Here is a 16,646-nt window from a genome sequence, read left to right as displayed (position 1 = left end):
CAGCTTAGGAAGCAAGCGTGTTGACAGGAAGCCAGGACTTTCCGCCCGGCTGCCCGCTACTTAACGCCAGAGTCAGACGGCGGGACTCCAGGGCAGGTGCAGACGCGGCGGCCGGCCGCAGCCAGGTTTGAATTCGGGAATGCGTCGGGACAGGTGGGGCCCGGCCCACAGGAGAGTAGGCAGGAGTGTTTCTCTAAACACACACATGTGGACCCGACTTGTTCTGCAGCCGTCACCAGTGGACCGAGGGTCGGAGGAGGCCTGGTCTGCAGTGAAGGGCTTTGCTCACATCTCTCTCTCCTTGTGCCCCTGAGCCAGGCGGCCTAAATCATTCAGACTCAGCCCAGGAGCGCGGGAAGCACAGGGACAGGACCAGCAATGAGCCATCTGACCGCAGACGTAGGCTGTGCTTCCCACAGGCAGCCCTTGAGCACTTACTCATTCGACAGACATTTCAGGGAGCTACTGTGCTCCGTGTTGGAGTCAGTGTTGAACTGTGGCGTGTGCATTTCCTGCCCTCACAGAGCTGCCTCACGAGAGTGGAGGACAGCCTTGACTCAGACAACGACACACTCAAGGTGAAGTCGCCACGGCCAGAAAGCTGCTAAACCGAGGCCCACTGTACCTTGAAAGTGCCAAACGGGGGGCCTGACGTGGCTGGGGGGGCGGTAAGAGGCTCCCCAGGCAGGTGCGGAATGAGCCTGGACCTGAAGGCCGAAGAAGCCGCCATGTAAAGGATAAAAGAAGGACCATTCCTGGCAGAAGGAACAGCACGGGCAAATGTCCTGGGGCAGACAGAGCACTGCGATGTATGCAGTTGAAAGGTGACCCAGTAGCTAGGAGGAAACCAGCCAGGGGGAGCAAGAGGCAGGGGTCTTAAGGGTGACGGGCTTTCGCCTTTGTCTTAAGAACAAGGGGAACGTGTTGCATCATGTTAAGCAGCAGAGGTGACACGATCAAATGAGTATTTGGGATGATATTTCAGCTCGAGTGTGGAGAACATGCCAGAGGAGGGGACTGGTGGAAAATCCAGGCGAGGCATGCGGGTAGCGTGAACGAGGGGAGAGAAGAAGGTTGGTGGCGAGAATGGCAGATTCTAGAAACATCTGCAAATCTCTGGCCTTGCCTCCCCTTCTGGGCACCGACCACGCTGAAAGTGCGGACCCAAAGTTTTGCTGTCTTCTTTTTGCCTGATTACAGAACGCGGTAAAGCGACCTCACAGGACCGCCAGCTGCACCAGGGGTTCAGTGGGAGAATCCTGGGGTAGCAGCAGCCACAAACCACACTCCCGTTTCCTGTCTTCACAGAGCTGTGTGTGCGTGTGCGAGCGTCCCCGGTGGGAGGAGGGAGGTGAGCTGTCTCCAGGAGCGCACCTCTGTTTTCCTTGTTCTTGGTTTATTTCTCCATCTACATACAGAGCAATGTGCCTGTGTGATTTTCCCCCTTAATTTTCTTTCTGCCGCCTCATTAGCCGAGGAGAGTGTGCGTGGGCCCTAATGACACCGGGATGTCAGAGCAGTGTGGCAGCCGCATCTCCGCAGACAGCAAGGAGGCAGCGGAGATTTTTTAAACTGTGTTGGCGTAAAAATAATGAAGGCAGCCAGCTGCCTGGCAGACGTGAGGGGGCACGGGGCTGGGGGACTGGGGAGGGCCGGGGAGCCCCAGAGAGGTGGAACAGAGAGACAGGAAATGAATTCCCAGAGACAGGCAATAAGACTTGATCACAGTCTGTGACCCAGGAAGGAGGGGCCCGGAGGAGGGGGCGCTTCTGCTGAGGGAGGGCAGCTCGTCCTGGGAGGGGGGACGGTGCGGGGAGGCCTCCCTGGCGCCTGCAGTCGCTGGGAGCCATTTAACGTTTTGCAGAGAGTAAGTTTGAGGGCCAATCGCAGGGTCACTGGAGGGATACGGTTAGCCTGGGGAGGGTCTGAAGAAGCAGGCATTGCATAGGACACCATATACGTGTCACCAGACTAGATCTGGAGGGGTCCGGTGTGAACCGCTCAGCTTGACGGTGCGGTTTTCTCCCAGCGCAAAAGGGGGGCAATCGAAATCGGAGACCACCGTGCTCCAGGAAACGGCATGTTAGTGGTGGCTTCTGGAAGCCAGAAATAGCCTCACGCCAGGGGCACACTGTGTGCTGGTGAAGGGATAAAGGCGGGCTCCTGGGTTCGGGTGGGAAGACGTCTGCCTGCCCGGCTCTCCCTCTACCTCTCCATCTCCGGCATTCACCGTCTCTCTCCTTCTCTAACGCCTGCTTCTGACTTCGTAAGAGTAATGGATTGGGACAAAACACAAATTTGGGGTAGGACGGGGCCCAGAGATGATCATTCTTACAGTAGCACTGCGATGACCAGCTTTTAAAGTGCAACTTCTCCTGTCCCCGTACTAGAAGAGCCGCCAAGACAAGAGGAGGGAAGGGAGACGGGAAAGGGAGCCGGGAGAGAAAGCAAATCCTCAGCACTGCCCTAAGTTTTCAGGCAGTCAGGCGCACATTACAAAACTGTGTTTAAAGTCGACCAGGCAGTAGGGGATGCCTTTGGAGATACAGTGCATTCTCGGAGATGGAGCAAAGTGCAAAGGTGGAAACCTAGGAAGCCGGGTTGCATAGCAACCTGCGAGCTGTGCTGGGAATAGGGTAGGAGAAGAGGGCTCCCAGGGGGGCGCAGTCACCAGGTGAACGTGCAGGCGGAACAGGGCTGGGCATGGTCCTCTCGAGCCTTCCTCCACACGGCCCCTCCAGTCTCCCACCGGGAAATACAGCATCACGGACCTCGCCCGCATTTTGACAGACCTCCTGTCTGGCTCTTGCCTTAATCAATGACAAATAGGCAGACATATAAATAGACTCATGAGGGGGGAAAGGGGGCAGAAAAACAACAACAACAAAATGCGGGGACGGCATCCAGGGAGTGGAAAGGAAATCCGCACCTCTCATCAAAAGATCCAGAAGAAAATCTGAGAAACTGTGTGCCATCATCTACAGAGCACAAGAGGACATAGCCTTTAAGTGCCTAAAACGGAGCCGGTTAAGGGGACAAGGCAGTAGCATGATGTGACAAGGGGGATGGGGGGTGGGTGGGGACAAGGTTATACAGCGGCGGCTTGGACAGCACCTGAAGGGAAGCAAAAAGCAGAATTGATTCATAAAAGGAACCAAGTCGGTGACGTAAGTGACGGAGCTGTGCTGTTGGCACGTGTGACCTCAGATCCACTCCCTGGCGTCCCTGCCTTCTGCTCTGCATGTTGAGGGCTGGGGATGGTGCGGCTAGACCCCTCGAGCTGAACTCAGAGTCCCATACCAGCCGGCTGCTGGCTGGCTTCGGCGAAAGGAGACCCCATGAAAGGGAGGGAAGAAGCCTGCATTTCCAAGGCTCCGGCGCCCTGGATGGCTCCTCCCCATACTTCCAGCCTCCGTCATATCTCATATAACAAGAAATAGAGAAGTAAGGGCAGGCTTCGGGATGGATTGTTTCTGTGTCCCCAGGAGGTCCCCAAGGAACCAGATGTTTTCCAACCTCTGTGACTTGGCTTCGTCCTCAGGATGGCTCATCTCTTGGTCGGAAAATGGCTTCCAGCAACAACTGGGCCAGCCAGCTTCCTCGTTTCATATCCACTTGCTTTTTTCTAGAAGCCCGAGGAGGCTCCCCTGTGTTTCACTGGCCCCAGTTGACTTAAACCTGCACTTCCCCAAACCAGTCATGGCAAGGGGAATGGAGTTATAGCGATTGAATTAAACTAATCCTTTGGAGTGTTGGAAAGTCAACCACAGTGTGTTAGCTACAAAGGAAAATTAACATTAAAAGCTGTTCCTGGGGCACCTGGGAGGCTCAGTTGGTTAAGCGTCCGACTTCAGCTCAGGTCGTGATCTTGTGGTTCGTGAGTTTGAGCCCCGCGTCGGGCTCTGTGCTGACAGCTCAGAGCCTGGAACCTGCTTTGGCTTCTGTGTCTCCCTCTTTCTCTGCCCCTCCCCTACTCACTCTCTCTGTCTCTGTCTCTCTCAAAAATAAACAAACATAAAAATTTTTTCAAAAGCTCTTCCTAAGTGCAAAAGAAAAAAACAAAACCAAGAAACTAGAAGAGAAAGTGGTGTTTATGAAGGAAAGAGGGTAGAAAGCCAACCCACAGATAAGTGATGTTGCTGAAGAAGAGCCTAGAACAAATGGATCAGAAATAGTAATCAGGGGCACCTGGGTGGCTCAGTCAATGAAGCATCCAACTCTTGATTTCAGCGCAGGTCGTGGTCTCAGGGTTGCAAGATCGAGCCCTGAGTCAGGTGTGGAGCCTGCTTAAGATTCTCTTTCTTTCCCTCCACCACTCACACATACACACACACACACACACACACACACACACACACACACACTGTTTCTCTCTAAAAGAAACAGGAAATAGTATTCAAAGACATAATAGAAGAAAACTTAGCTGCACTAGAAATCTTAACTCATAGAAGTCGAATGGATATTCTCTGCAAATCAGTGATGGGAGTCACACTCCTATATACATTCTAGCACAAGTGTTCTAAAAAAGCATGGAAAGGGACACCTGGGTGGTTCAATCAGTTGAGCGTCCAACTTCCGCTCAGGTCATGATCTCGCAGTCTGTGAGTTCAAGCCCCGCGTTGGGCTCTGTGCTGACCGCTCAGAGCCTGGAGCCTGCTTCGGATTCTGTGTCTCCCTCTCTCTCTGCCACCCCCACCCCCGCTCATGCTCTGTCTCTCTCTCTCTCTCTGTCAAAAATAAATAAACGTTAAAAAAAAATTAATTTTGAAAAGCATGGAAAAATCTTGCAAAGTATCTGAGTAGAAAATATTCATAAAGGAATAAAAATCAGTCTAGGCTCCAATTTCTCTGCTGCAATATTATCAGAAGACAATTAAATATCATCCTCAGATTCTTTAATCTATACACCCAAGGTGGGGCTCAAACTCACAACCCTGAGACCAAGAGTCACATGCCCCACTGACTGAGCCAGCCAGACACCTCTCATCTTCAGATTTTTAAAGGAAAAGTTTGGTTGCTAGAATTTTAGACTCAGCCAAGATGCTTTTCATTTGGGTGGTAAAAGTAAGACACTTGTGTCTTATCAACCTTGCCTTCCTAATGCATTTAACACATATATACTTGGGATTCCTGGCTGGCTCATTCTCACTAGAGAATGCTGTTGATCTCGGGGTTGTGAGTTTGAGCTCCACTTTGGGTAGAGAGATTACTTAAAATCATTTGAAAGAAGAAAGAAGGAAGGAAGGAAGGAAGCTAGAAAAGGAAGTTAGGAAACAAGGAAGGAAAGGAGAGAGATGAAAAGGAAAGACAAAGTTCTACTTATTTATCCAACAAATATTTACTGAGCACCAGCCATGCATCAGCAACATATTAAGTGCTTTGGGTATAGTTCAGAAAAAAACCCAAAAAAGTAGTCTTGCCTTCATAGAGCTTACATTCGAACAGGAAGACAAGCTTTAAACAATGAGCATCATCAATGGGCCAATTAAATGATAAAAACTATAGTGGGGGGGGGGCAGTTGCAGTTTTCAGCGCAGTATCCAGGGTGGGTGGCTTTGAGCCAAGACTTGAGAGGTGAGTGCATCAGCTGTGCAGGTGTGCAGGTGTCTGGGGGGAAGGGGCCAGCTGACCAGCAGCCAGCCTATGGCCTGAGGCAGGAGTAAACCTGACCTGTGTGTGGAACAAGGGGACCAGTGTGGCTGACGGTAGAGAGAGCTGGTGACAGCAGGAGATGGGACCAGGGGTAGGGGAGGGGCGTGGATGGTGTGGGCTCTTGCGGGACACTGTCATGACTTTGGCCATCAGAGGGGTTTGAGCAGAGTGGCAGGACCCGACTAACATTTGATGGGGACCCTTCTGGCCTCCGTGCTGAGAACATACATCAGGGGAGGGGGTGCAGAAGTGGGGGGACGACTTAGGAGGCTGTTGCCAGGATCTTCTCTGATTCTGAACATATTTTGAAGACGGAGCCCCCAGGATTTCTTGACAGATTGGATGAGCGATGTGAGAGAGAGAGAGGAGTCAAAGCCAACTCCAAGGCATTCAGCCTGAGATGCTGAAAAGATGGGTTTGCCATCAGCTGAAATGGAAGGTTGTGGGTAGAGTAAGAGAACTGGGGGCTTGTTTTCGATACCAAGTAAGTGGTTGGCTGTCCAAGCCCAGAGTTTGAGAGGGCTATAGTTGAGACTCTGGGTTTTTGTTTGTTTGTCTCTGTTCTTCTTTCTTCATTTGTTTTGTGTCTTCAATTCTACACATGAGTGAAATCATACGGTATCTGTCTTTCTCTGACTGACTTATTTTGCTCAGGGAAACTCTCCGGCTCCATCCATGTTGTTGCAAATGGCAACAGTCCAGTCTTGTTTATGGCCGAGTAATATTCCACTGCATATATGGACCGCATCTTATTTACATATGGATGGTACTGAAAGCCAGGAGACCAGATGGGATCACCAGGAAGTGAGAATACATTTAAAAAAAAAGAAGAAGAGGAGGAGGAAGGACCTATGAATGCAGGGGTGTTCTCACATCAAGAAGAGGGAGAGAGGAGAAGCAGCCGGTGAGGGGGGTGGGATGAGAGCGTGGCTTCCTGGGAGCCAAGTGAAGAATGTTACAGAGGAGGACCTGACTAACCGCATCAGATGTGGCCCACACAGCACAGGGAGAGGGGAGCACTGCGCAACTGGGTGTAGCAGCCCGCTGTTGCTCATAGCAAGGGCAGGGTGTCGGCGGTATCTGGGGCTGAAGACCAATGGGATGGGAATACTCCAGTGGACGAAGGGATAAGACGGAAAACCATCTCGGGGTTGGGAAACTCAAGTCTGAAGATTCCCTCCCCTCGGCCTTCTCCCTGTGTCTCAGCATCTTCCTCCTCTTTCCATCCTGACGGCCATCGGCTGAGTTTAGCCGCCACCATCTCTCCTGTGGCCCTTGGACACGTCCCCTGAACTGGGCCCCCTGCCTCCAATATGGCCCCCGGAAACTGTTCACAACGTTGTAGCCGTGGTGCTATTTCTGAAATCAAAATCTGATCCTGTCACTCCCCCAGGGCTCCCCCGTGCCCTCCAGGTCGCCCAGCTTCATCCTGGAGGTCAGCGTTCGGCCTGACGGCGCCCTGCCTCCCTCCCCAGTCTCTGGCTCACATGCCCCACGTCACGCTCTGTGCCCCGGCCAACATTTTCAGCATCTCCTCACCTCCCAGGTTTGGCCACTGTTTTCTCCACCCAGCACACGCTTGCCCTCTGAACCCGCCCTACCTTCTGTAACTCCTACTCCTTAACTAGGTCTTAACTCCAGTGTCACCTACTCCACAGAGCTGGTCTTCCCCTGACCAACTCAGCCCCCATTGCGAATCCAAGTCTGACTTAGGTCCCACTTCTAGCACCTCGTGATCCCCCCATCACAGTTGCTATGGCACCTGTTGTCTATTATTGATTTTACTTTTATTCGGGACCATCTAGTTTGGGGCTGTAAAATTCTGGGAAGGCAGAGTTTGCCATTGTAGCACGCAGACATAACACGGTCCCTAGCTTCTCGTAGGATCTCGGTAAATATCTGGGGTGAAAGGCTTAATGGACAGGTGGTGGGCATACAACTCAGGGAAAATAGAGACAACTCGAGTAATTGTAAGGCAGGTTGTAAAACTAAACGCTAATGCCAAAAGTTATCTCTGAAGGAAGTACACAACATAAAATATGACCTTGTAATAATCATGATCTGGAACCAAAACTCCAGATGTTATTGAGGAAGGAGAAGAATTGGTTAGGAGAAGACAGTGGCACATCTAGAGATGTGCCAGGGATAATGGCACATCTAGAACGCAAAAAATACCATTCTAATGTTTAGAAAATATGGGCCATTATTTTTTATCTTGAAGGTAACCACTAGGAGAATTTTAAATAGGATACATACTTCCAAAATATAAGAATAAACACAAGGAAAACACAAACTTGTATTAACAGAAATCAGACAACAAAGGAACGGGCATAAACAATCATAAAAGAATAGGGGTACCCGCCATCAAAGGAGCGGGAGACTCGATCTCGGGGTCATTAGTTTAGAGCCCCATATTGGGTGTAGAGATTACTAAATACATAAATAAAAAATAATAATATATAAATAAACCTTTGAAAAATCATAAAGAATAAGACAGAGTAAGCCCAAATAGATTATTGATAACAATAAATATACATTTCTTAGACTGCCCTGTTACCAACACAGAGACACTCAAAACATGTTAAAACCGGAACGAGAGGGTTAACAGAGGTAATTCTAGCAAAAACAAACGAAAAATAAAACGATGGATTGATACTAACACGCAACATAGAAGAATTCCCAGGAGATCCACTAAATGAAGGGATGAGATGCCCTGACGGTGAGATAAAGAATATGGTCCACAGTGAAGAGACAACCATCAGGAGCCTGTGCGGCAAAGAAAGGTGATGTTACAATGGAGAAACTAACTGAAAAATAGTAATTCTAGGTGATTTTAAATTCACATCTCAGTCTCTCATAGATCAAGTGGCGGGGACGGGGGAGGAGAAGCTTCCAATCATACATGTGACAAGTGCATGTTGAACTTTGAACCCTGCCAACAGACTACAACTTCTGGTACTCCAAGGCAGATATCATTTAAAGCTGTAATAGAGGGGCGCCTGGGGGCTCAGGCAGCTAACTGTCCAACTCCGGCTCAGGTCAGGATCTCATGGTTCGTGAGTCTGAGCCCCACCTCCCCCTCTGTGCTGACAGTGCAGAGTCTGCTTAGGATTCCCTGTCTCCCTCTTTCTCTGACCCTCTTCCAGTTGCATTTTCTCTCTCTCTGTCTCTCTGAAAATAATAAATAAGTAAACTTTAAAAAAAGGCTGTAATACAATACATCAGAAATTAACAGCAAACAGCTAATTTTCAAAGATAACCTTTTGAAAATTGCATAGCACACTCTCAAAAAACTATGGCATCAATACTTACAGAATTGCAGAATATTTAAGAAAGAGAGTTAGAACCCTGTGCCTCAAAACTTAGGGCTGTGACCGTACCCACACCACTTTAAAAGTTGCTTTTATTATGACTCAAGTGGGAAAAAATGTTACTAAATTAACTGAGCAGTCAATCCAAGGGGTCAGAAAGAGGAACAAAGGCATTAATAACAATAAGTGCAAAATTTAATGGATTTAAACATTTGAAAAGAACTGGTCAATAAAATCCAATAGGTGATTCCTTGAAAAAACAAATTAGTGAAATTCCAGTAAGACTAAACAAGGGAAAACATTGGAAATACAACTACAGAATTTCTTTTTATTTTTCTTAATGTTTAATTTTGAGAGACAGAGAGAGTCAGAGTGCGAGCAGGGGAGGGGCAGAGAGAGAGGGAGACACAGAATCCGAAACAGGCTCCAGGCTCCAAGCGGTCAGCACAGAGCCCGACGCGGGGCTCGAACCTGTGAACCGTGAGATCATGAATGAGCCAAAGTCGGACGCTTAACCAACTGAGCCACCCAGGTGCCCCCAATTACAGAATTTCAAATGAAAAGGGGTGCTTGTTCCTAGAGAGAGTGGGGATATCTCCCATCCAGAATTTCTCTCCACCTGCGTAGATAGATCAAGAAGGCCCTGGGCCCTCTGCCTTCCTGGGCTTCACCAGTGCAGTCTCCCAGCAGACAGTGGGAGAAGGAGGGCGAGGTCAGAGGAGGTCTCTGCTTGGCCCCCTCTGTGCCTCAGGCTGGCTGCATGTCCCCAACCCAAGATCACTACTCCTGATAGCCCACATGACTCTCCACCCTTCAGTCCCAGAGGCAGAAGTGGCCCTGCTCCCAGCTCCACATTAGTGTTTTGACTTCCCCTGTACTCACACCGGGCTTAATAGCTCCTGTATCGGTAAACCCTCCCGGGACGATCCTATATCAGTGTGCTGTCTCTGTCCTATTGGAACTCTGACAGATACACCTGCAAAGCTAAGTTTCTTTACAATGAAGATTGTTGCCATTTGCAACAACATGGGTGGATCTAGAGGGCACAATGCTAAGTGAAATGAATCAGAGAAAGATACCATCTGATCTCACTCATACATGGGATTAAAAAATAAAACAAACAGGACAAAAAGAGACAAACAGGAAAACAGACTCTTAACTATAAAGAACAAACTGGTGGCACGTCTGGGTGGCTCAGTCAGGTAAGCGGCTGACTTCGTCACCATGTCATGCAGTTGGTGAGTTGGAGCCCTGCATCGGGCTCTGTGCTGACAGCTCGGAGCCTGGAGCCTCCTTCGGATTCTGTGTCTACCTCTCTCTCTGCCCCTCCCCTGCTCATGCTCTGTCTTTCTCTCTCTCTCTCTCAAAAATAAACATTAAAAAAAAAAGAAGAAGAAGAAAAAACTGATGGTTACCAGAGCGGGGTGGGGAATGGGTGAAGTAACTGAAGGGAATTAAGAGTACGCTTACCATGATGAGCACTGAGTCATGTTTAGAATTGTTGAATCACTATACTGTACAGCTGCAACTAATATAACACTGTATGTTAACCATACTGGAATTAAAAAAATTTTTTAAATAAATAAAATAAGATGAGATTGTTTTCCAGGAAAATAAAGATTAACAAAATGGATTCAAGAAGAAATCAAGGGCCGCCTGGCTGGCCCAGGCAGTAGAGCGTGCAACTCTTGACCTTGGGGTTGTGAGTTTGAACCCCATGTTGGGCGTGGAGTTTACTTAAAATCTGGGGCGCCTGGGTGGCTCAGTCAGTTGAGCGTCTGACTTTGGCTCAGGTCATGATCTAGCATTTTCTGAGTTGGAGCCCCGCGTCGGGCTCTGTGCTTGACAGCTCAGAGCCTGGAGCCTGCTTCAGATTCTGTGTCTCCCTCTGTCTCTGCCCCACCCCACTCACACTCTGTCTATCTCTCAAAATAATAAATAAACATTAAAAATTTTTTAATAAAAAATAAATAAAATCTTTAAAAAAAAAAGAAGAAATCAAAATATACCAATAACCGAGGAAGAAAGTGAAAATATTAAAGTACTATCTGCAGCATAAGACCAGGCATAGACAATGTTAAATGCAAGATCCGTGCCTTCTCGCTTCCAGGAAGTTTGCACTTTTAAAATCTTGGAATGTGCTAAAAGGAGAGAGATTTTCTAAGCTAAGTCGACATAAAGTGATATCAAAACCTGACACAAATAGCTTACAAAACTGAAACAACAAACCACATTTAGTTCTTAGAAGAAATATAGAAATCTTAGCAAATTGAATCTGGCATTTTCTTCAGATTAGTCAAATAGAGTCTGTTCTGTGAAGACAAAAATGGGTTGGTATTGAAAAATCTTGTATCAACTTGGTTAGAAAAAGGCAAAAAATAAAATTAAATCCTAAAATTTACAGTAACTTAGGAACAGAAAGACACTTCCTGAATTTAGAACAGAGAGTCTATCTGAAACTAATATCCAAGGTTATATGGTTTAGTGAAACATTACAGATAATCCTATTAAAATCAGGAATAAGATAATGATGCCTGCTATCAATATTGTTATTTAACATTGAACTTAAAAGCTCTCACCAATGTAATAAGACAAGAAAAGTAAATGTGAGATATTTATATTGATAGAAAATACCATTATTTGCAAATATAAAGATATATTTGCAAAAATATAAAATATATTTACAAATCAATGAAAAAATAAACATACTATAGAAAATTGAGCAAAAAACATAATTTAGCAATTCACAAAAGAACACAAATGGTCCACCAAAACAGAAGTAAATATTCTATATTGTACCTATCAAATTTAAATAACTAATGAGATAATTTGGGTAGGGAGAAAGAGATACTCTCATACTCCATTCTTCAAAAAGTGTGCCAATTTGCACACTCACAATTTGACAGCATGTTTTAAAACCTTTAAAATGTACAGACTCCTTGACCCTACATTTCTGCTTCCAGGAATTCAATGTCAGAAGAAGACAGAATTATCTTAGCTACATAAAGGGGGCGCCTGGAGGGCTCAGTCAGTTGGGCGTCCGACTCTTTATTTCAGTTCAAGTAATGATGCCAGGGTCATGGGATCAAGACCTGTGTGGGAGCCTGCTTAAGATTCTCTCTCTCTCCCTCTGCCCCTCTCTCCCCCTTGCACTCTGTCTCTCTCTCTCTCAAAAAAGAAAAAAATAAAAATAATTTAAATAAGGATGGTTAGGGGCAGAAAGAGATAGAATCACATTCAAGAGTGTTCGTTGTTTGTAACATCAGTTTACAGTAGTCGTTTCATTGAATACATTATAATATGTTCATATATTCATCAAATAAAATATTATATGGTCACTGAAGTAATGTTGAAGTGCTCATTTATGATTTCTGAATTGTGCGCAATCTGTTTTGAGTGGACAAAAATCAACTTTCAAAATAATATGCAAAGTATTAGCCCACTCTTATTGTATATATTATTTTTTTGTCCGAATGCATTAAACATTAGTATACTTAAAATGCTAATGGTGCTTATCTCTAAACAAAGATACACTAATTTCTTGTTTTGTCTTAACATTTTAAAAAGGGTTCATATCTGAACCAAGCTCAGTAAGTTGTGAATGGAGCAACCATACTGGGGGATTTAAGTACTTTCTTCTATTTGACTCAGTTCAGAGAGCCCCAGGGAGCTCAGCCTTTGGCCCTGTTTGTTAATTGCCTGCTGTAGATATTTGGTGCCTGATCTTAAGAAAATTGCTTAACCTCAGTTTTCTCAATGAAGAAATACTAAGAATAATTTTACAACCCTTGGTAAATCTTAAGCCTCAAAAACAGAAAACTATGATGTTGCCCTGCCCTTCCCCAAAATCAAATCTGAATTTGATGAATTTTCCAAACCCAACCATTAATTTACAAAAAGCAGAGGAGGAACATCGTGTCCCCAAACCCTACAGGAATACTGTGAGCAAAATCCCAACACTGTGAGACTCTACTGGACAAAGAACCCAGTTTCTTCAATAATCTATAACACGATACACAAATAAGAGATCTGATAATACATCATATCAACCAATCTCAACCCTGTTGGCCTTATTTCAGTTCTTATTCAGACAAACAATTTTTTTTTTTTTTTTACTATATAATGGCATTGAAGAGAATTGAAGAGAAATTTGTGAATTTAAACACTGGCCATATATTAGATGATGCTAAGAAACTCGTTAATTTCTCAGGTCGTGTAATGATGTGGTTTCTTCTAAAGCATCCTGTAAGAGTCACACTGAAATATTTACAGATGAAATGATAGGATACATTGCATTTGCTTTAAAATAATCGGAGGTAACGTGGGTGTGGACGGGGCAGGGTTGGCCATGTGTTGATGGGGGGGTGCATAGGGACTATCATACCATTCGGTCTACTTTTGTGTTCATTCACATGTCACGATCACAAGAAAAAGCTGATTTTTAAAAAGCAAATAGTGTTCTCATTTCAGTCGTAAAATTTGCAAATAAGAAAACAGGACTCCTTTGCTAGCAGAGACTGGAAATAAAATGGAAAGGCCAAGTCGGGAGGAAATTCAACGGCAAAGCGATCCTTCTCCCTCAATGTCCTGACACATTAGAAAATTGAGATAAGAATTTGTAAACACCATCCTTGGGCCAGACTGCCAACCAACAGAACCTCCTTCGTCTTCTCTGAGTAGCAGTCCGGAGGCCAGGAGAGCCCACGGAGCCATCGGCACCCTGTTCCTGGGAAAGTGAATGCGTAAGCACTTGGCCCAGACTCGGGGATGTGCTGCCATCAAGGGGGCTAAGATGGGCCACTTGCCTTGCGCTTGTCTGGGAACTAATTTCCGTGGCCCTGCTGTCCTGATCCCTCAAGGGCTGTTATCCCCGGTGTGGCTGAGGTAGAGTGGGGTCACACAGCCAGGGAGTGGCCGAAGTGGGACCCAGACACCCCCCCACGTCTGCTGGCCCTTTCCCCACTTGGACCCAGAGCCCAGTCGACGTAAGTTCTGTCCCCCCCACTTCCGACCAGGTGCTGAAGACCTGCGCGCCAGCCCCCACGGTGATCGAGACGCTTTTCAACTCCTACCCTCAGCTCCGCGTGTCCGAGTCCTGGCGGGAAGTGATTCCGGAGGAAGTATTTCAGGTAAGGGAGCGCCCTTCCTTCCCCCTCAGCACAGCATCGCTGGGTTTCTGCTCACCCGCCCGCGCGTGCGTGTGTGTGTGTGTGTGTGTGTGTTTCCTCACACTATACCCAGGGAAGCGCAAAGCATCAAAAAAGGACAGAGAAGGCAAAGTGGAGGTGTATCTAGGTACCCAACAAAGTCCACGGTCACTGTCGATTAAGAAACTGTGAGGACGTTTCCCTCCCCCAGCCCCCAGAAGCCTCCAGAAGCTCTCCCCTCACGTCTCATTGACCTGAGTTCTGTGCACATTGCCCAACAGCGAGTGCGCCGTGCAGTGGGGGGAGCAGAGCAGGATTTGAGGAGAATACCTGTGTTACCTGTGGTGTCACCCAAAACGGACTTCCTTCAGACCCCCTAGAACGGCACCTCAGGAAAATCCACGCGCCCCCTTGGTGGAGGGCGCTGCTGGCTGTCAGGTGCAGCGCTCGGGTTGATCTCCCGCCTGCCTTCTTTCCAGATGCACCAGGCCTTCTACCGGTCTTTGTTTGCTTTGGCCCACACCCCCCGCTGTCTGCAGCACCTGTGCCGTTGTGCCATTCGGAAGTTACTTGGCAAGAAGTGTTCCCACCTCGCGCCCCTGCTACCCCTCCCAAAGTCCCTGCAAAATTACCTCCTTTTGGAGCCGGAAGGTGTTTTGTACTGAAAACCAGAGCGCTGGGACTGAGGCTCTGATTCTCACTGCTGCCTTCTGTAGAGGCGGTGCGCTCGGGGGGGAGGAGGGGCAGACCTGGACGGCACCTGCCACGTCCCCTGGCGGACGCACGGACCTCACAGATTCCCGGTCACTTTGGAACAGAACTGGCAATAAAAGGCCTTTCTGCCTCTCAGGGTTGCTCGTGAGGGTCAAGGTTGTGAGTTCCACAGTACTGGCATCAGAGAGTACTTTTCAACAGAAGTTGAACGAAAAGATACCCATGTTTTCCCAAGGCTTGTGTCCTGCCTGCGGTGGGTTAACAGCCTCCATGCTGCCCATCAGACCATCAGCCTCACAGGCACTGTCCCACCCCTCCTGGAGCCTGGCCGCCTGGAAAGGCTCTGTGCCCTACACGTGAGAGGGGTACGTACTGAGAGAGAACACCTGTTTCCGTAACAAGAGCGCCTTTCTGGAGCCCCCTGGTGCTTCCCAGCACATCACAGTCCCGAAGTCCCTAAGGGACATTGGAGGGGCGGCGAGCCCAGCGTTCTGGTCCCATGTGAGTCTTCTGACACTCTCACCAAACCCCAAATGATTCAGCTGTGGCAACCTGCAGGAAGCCAGATTCCAGGAACAGACACGGGTTGGTAGGGGTTGCCATCAACCCAGCCCGGGCATCACATACACAGAGAGCTGCTCAAGGTGTCAGGACTGCATAGGCCATACCTTACTTTCTGTATTCTGGTGCTTTTGGTATCTGGGACCTGGCTGACCCTGGAGGGACTGCCCCTTCCAGGGCTGGTCGATTCCTGAGGACAGCAAACCGTTCACCCCCAAGCACGCTTTTCAAATGCAACCCCACCAATCCAGAGCTCTCACCCCCACCCGCCTCCTTTACTGGGCTGTCACACTCTGGGCTACGGTCCACCTGTCCTAACGGTCCCAGGGCCAGGTGCCAGACAGGTAGGGACAGCCCTTATACCCCAGAGCCTGCCGAAATGACTCCCACTAGCCGATCCTAAGCCCGTCTGTCCCGCCTGGCCCTGTTCTTCCATGGAAACCACAAGAGAGGCTTTTGTCCACATCCCTTCCCCCAACCTCCTGACCAACCCTGGTGCTTCCCCACGTGCCCGCCCCATGGCATGCCGTGTCCCTTCTCTTGGGAATGGTGAGTAATAAACGATCTTTTCGATGGTAGATGTCCTCTAATCTGTTTGCCTCCACAAGCCCTCAGAGTTTTTGTCGATATACCAGATTTCGAAACAAGAACTCTTCGCCACCATCCTCTGGGGATAAGCAGGGGCTCCATCTTTTCCGGTTTGAGCCAGCGCACGGGTGTGCTGAGACGGGCCTGGGGGGCGGGGCATGGCTCCCACGGCTGCCGATCTGGAAGGGAGCGCACAGCCTAGGCAGCACCTGCAGCATAGATGGGCCGCTGTGTGCGCCATGATGAGGCCTACTGTGGAGCTGCGAAGGGCACCAGCCGGGCCCCCCCACCCCCACCGTGAGGGCAGACATCCTGAAGCAGGTAGCTGGGCTGAGCCTCGATTTCAACACAGTGGGCCAAGGGGGTGATAGGACGGCGTCCCCCAGCACCTTCAGCTGACCCACCCTCACACCCCCACCCCAAGAGGACGGCCGTCCCCAAGCCCCTCCTCCATAAACATTCTGCGGTCACCACTGTTTCGAAGGCAGGCTGCAAGAATGTGCAGGGTGTGGTGGAGGAACAGAGACCCGGCCTCCTGGAGGGGAGGGTCCTTGTGCTTTGGCAGCTGGACGAAGGAAGGACTGGACGGCATGGGGGCACATTGGGAGGGTCTTGGCTTCCAGACCAGGGCTTCTGAATTTCCCTGGGGAAGCCGTGAGGCTCCACGGAGCAG

General features: G+C 48.6%; 1 protein-coding gene across 1 annotated transcript in view; it reads left to right on the top strand.

Annotated features, from left to right (window-relative positions):
- The window catches only part of ASB18 (ankyrin repeat and SOCS box containing 18), a 42,272-nt gene extending 26,340 nt beyond the window's left edge, over positions 1 to 15,932 (top strand). The window contains exons 4-5 of the mRNA XM_030326017.1: positions 13,979 to 14,092; positions 14,590 to 15,932. Of these exons, the coding sequence (XP_030181877.1) occupies positions 13,979 to 14,092; positions 14,590 to 14,775 (300 nt within the window). The 3' untranslated portion in view covers positions 14,776 to 15,932. The remainder of the gene's footprint in view (positions 1 to 13,978; positions 14,093 to 14,589) is intronic.
- Positions 15,933 to 16,646: the final 714 nt, after the last annotated feature.

This window comes from Lynx canadensis, chromosome C1 (assembly GCF_007474595.2).
Source record: "Lynx canadensis isolate LIC74 chromosome C1, mLynCan4.pri.v2, whole genome shotgun sequence".
NCBI classification, from domain to species: Eukaryota; Metazoa; Chordata; class Mammalia; order Carnivora; family Felidae; genus Lynx; species Lynx canadensis.
Note: the sequence above shows the minus strand (reverse complement) of the source record. Positions and strands in the feature narration are given on the sequence as shown.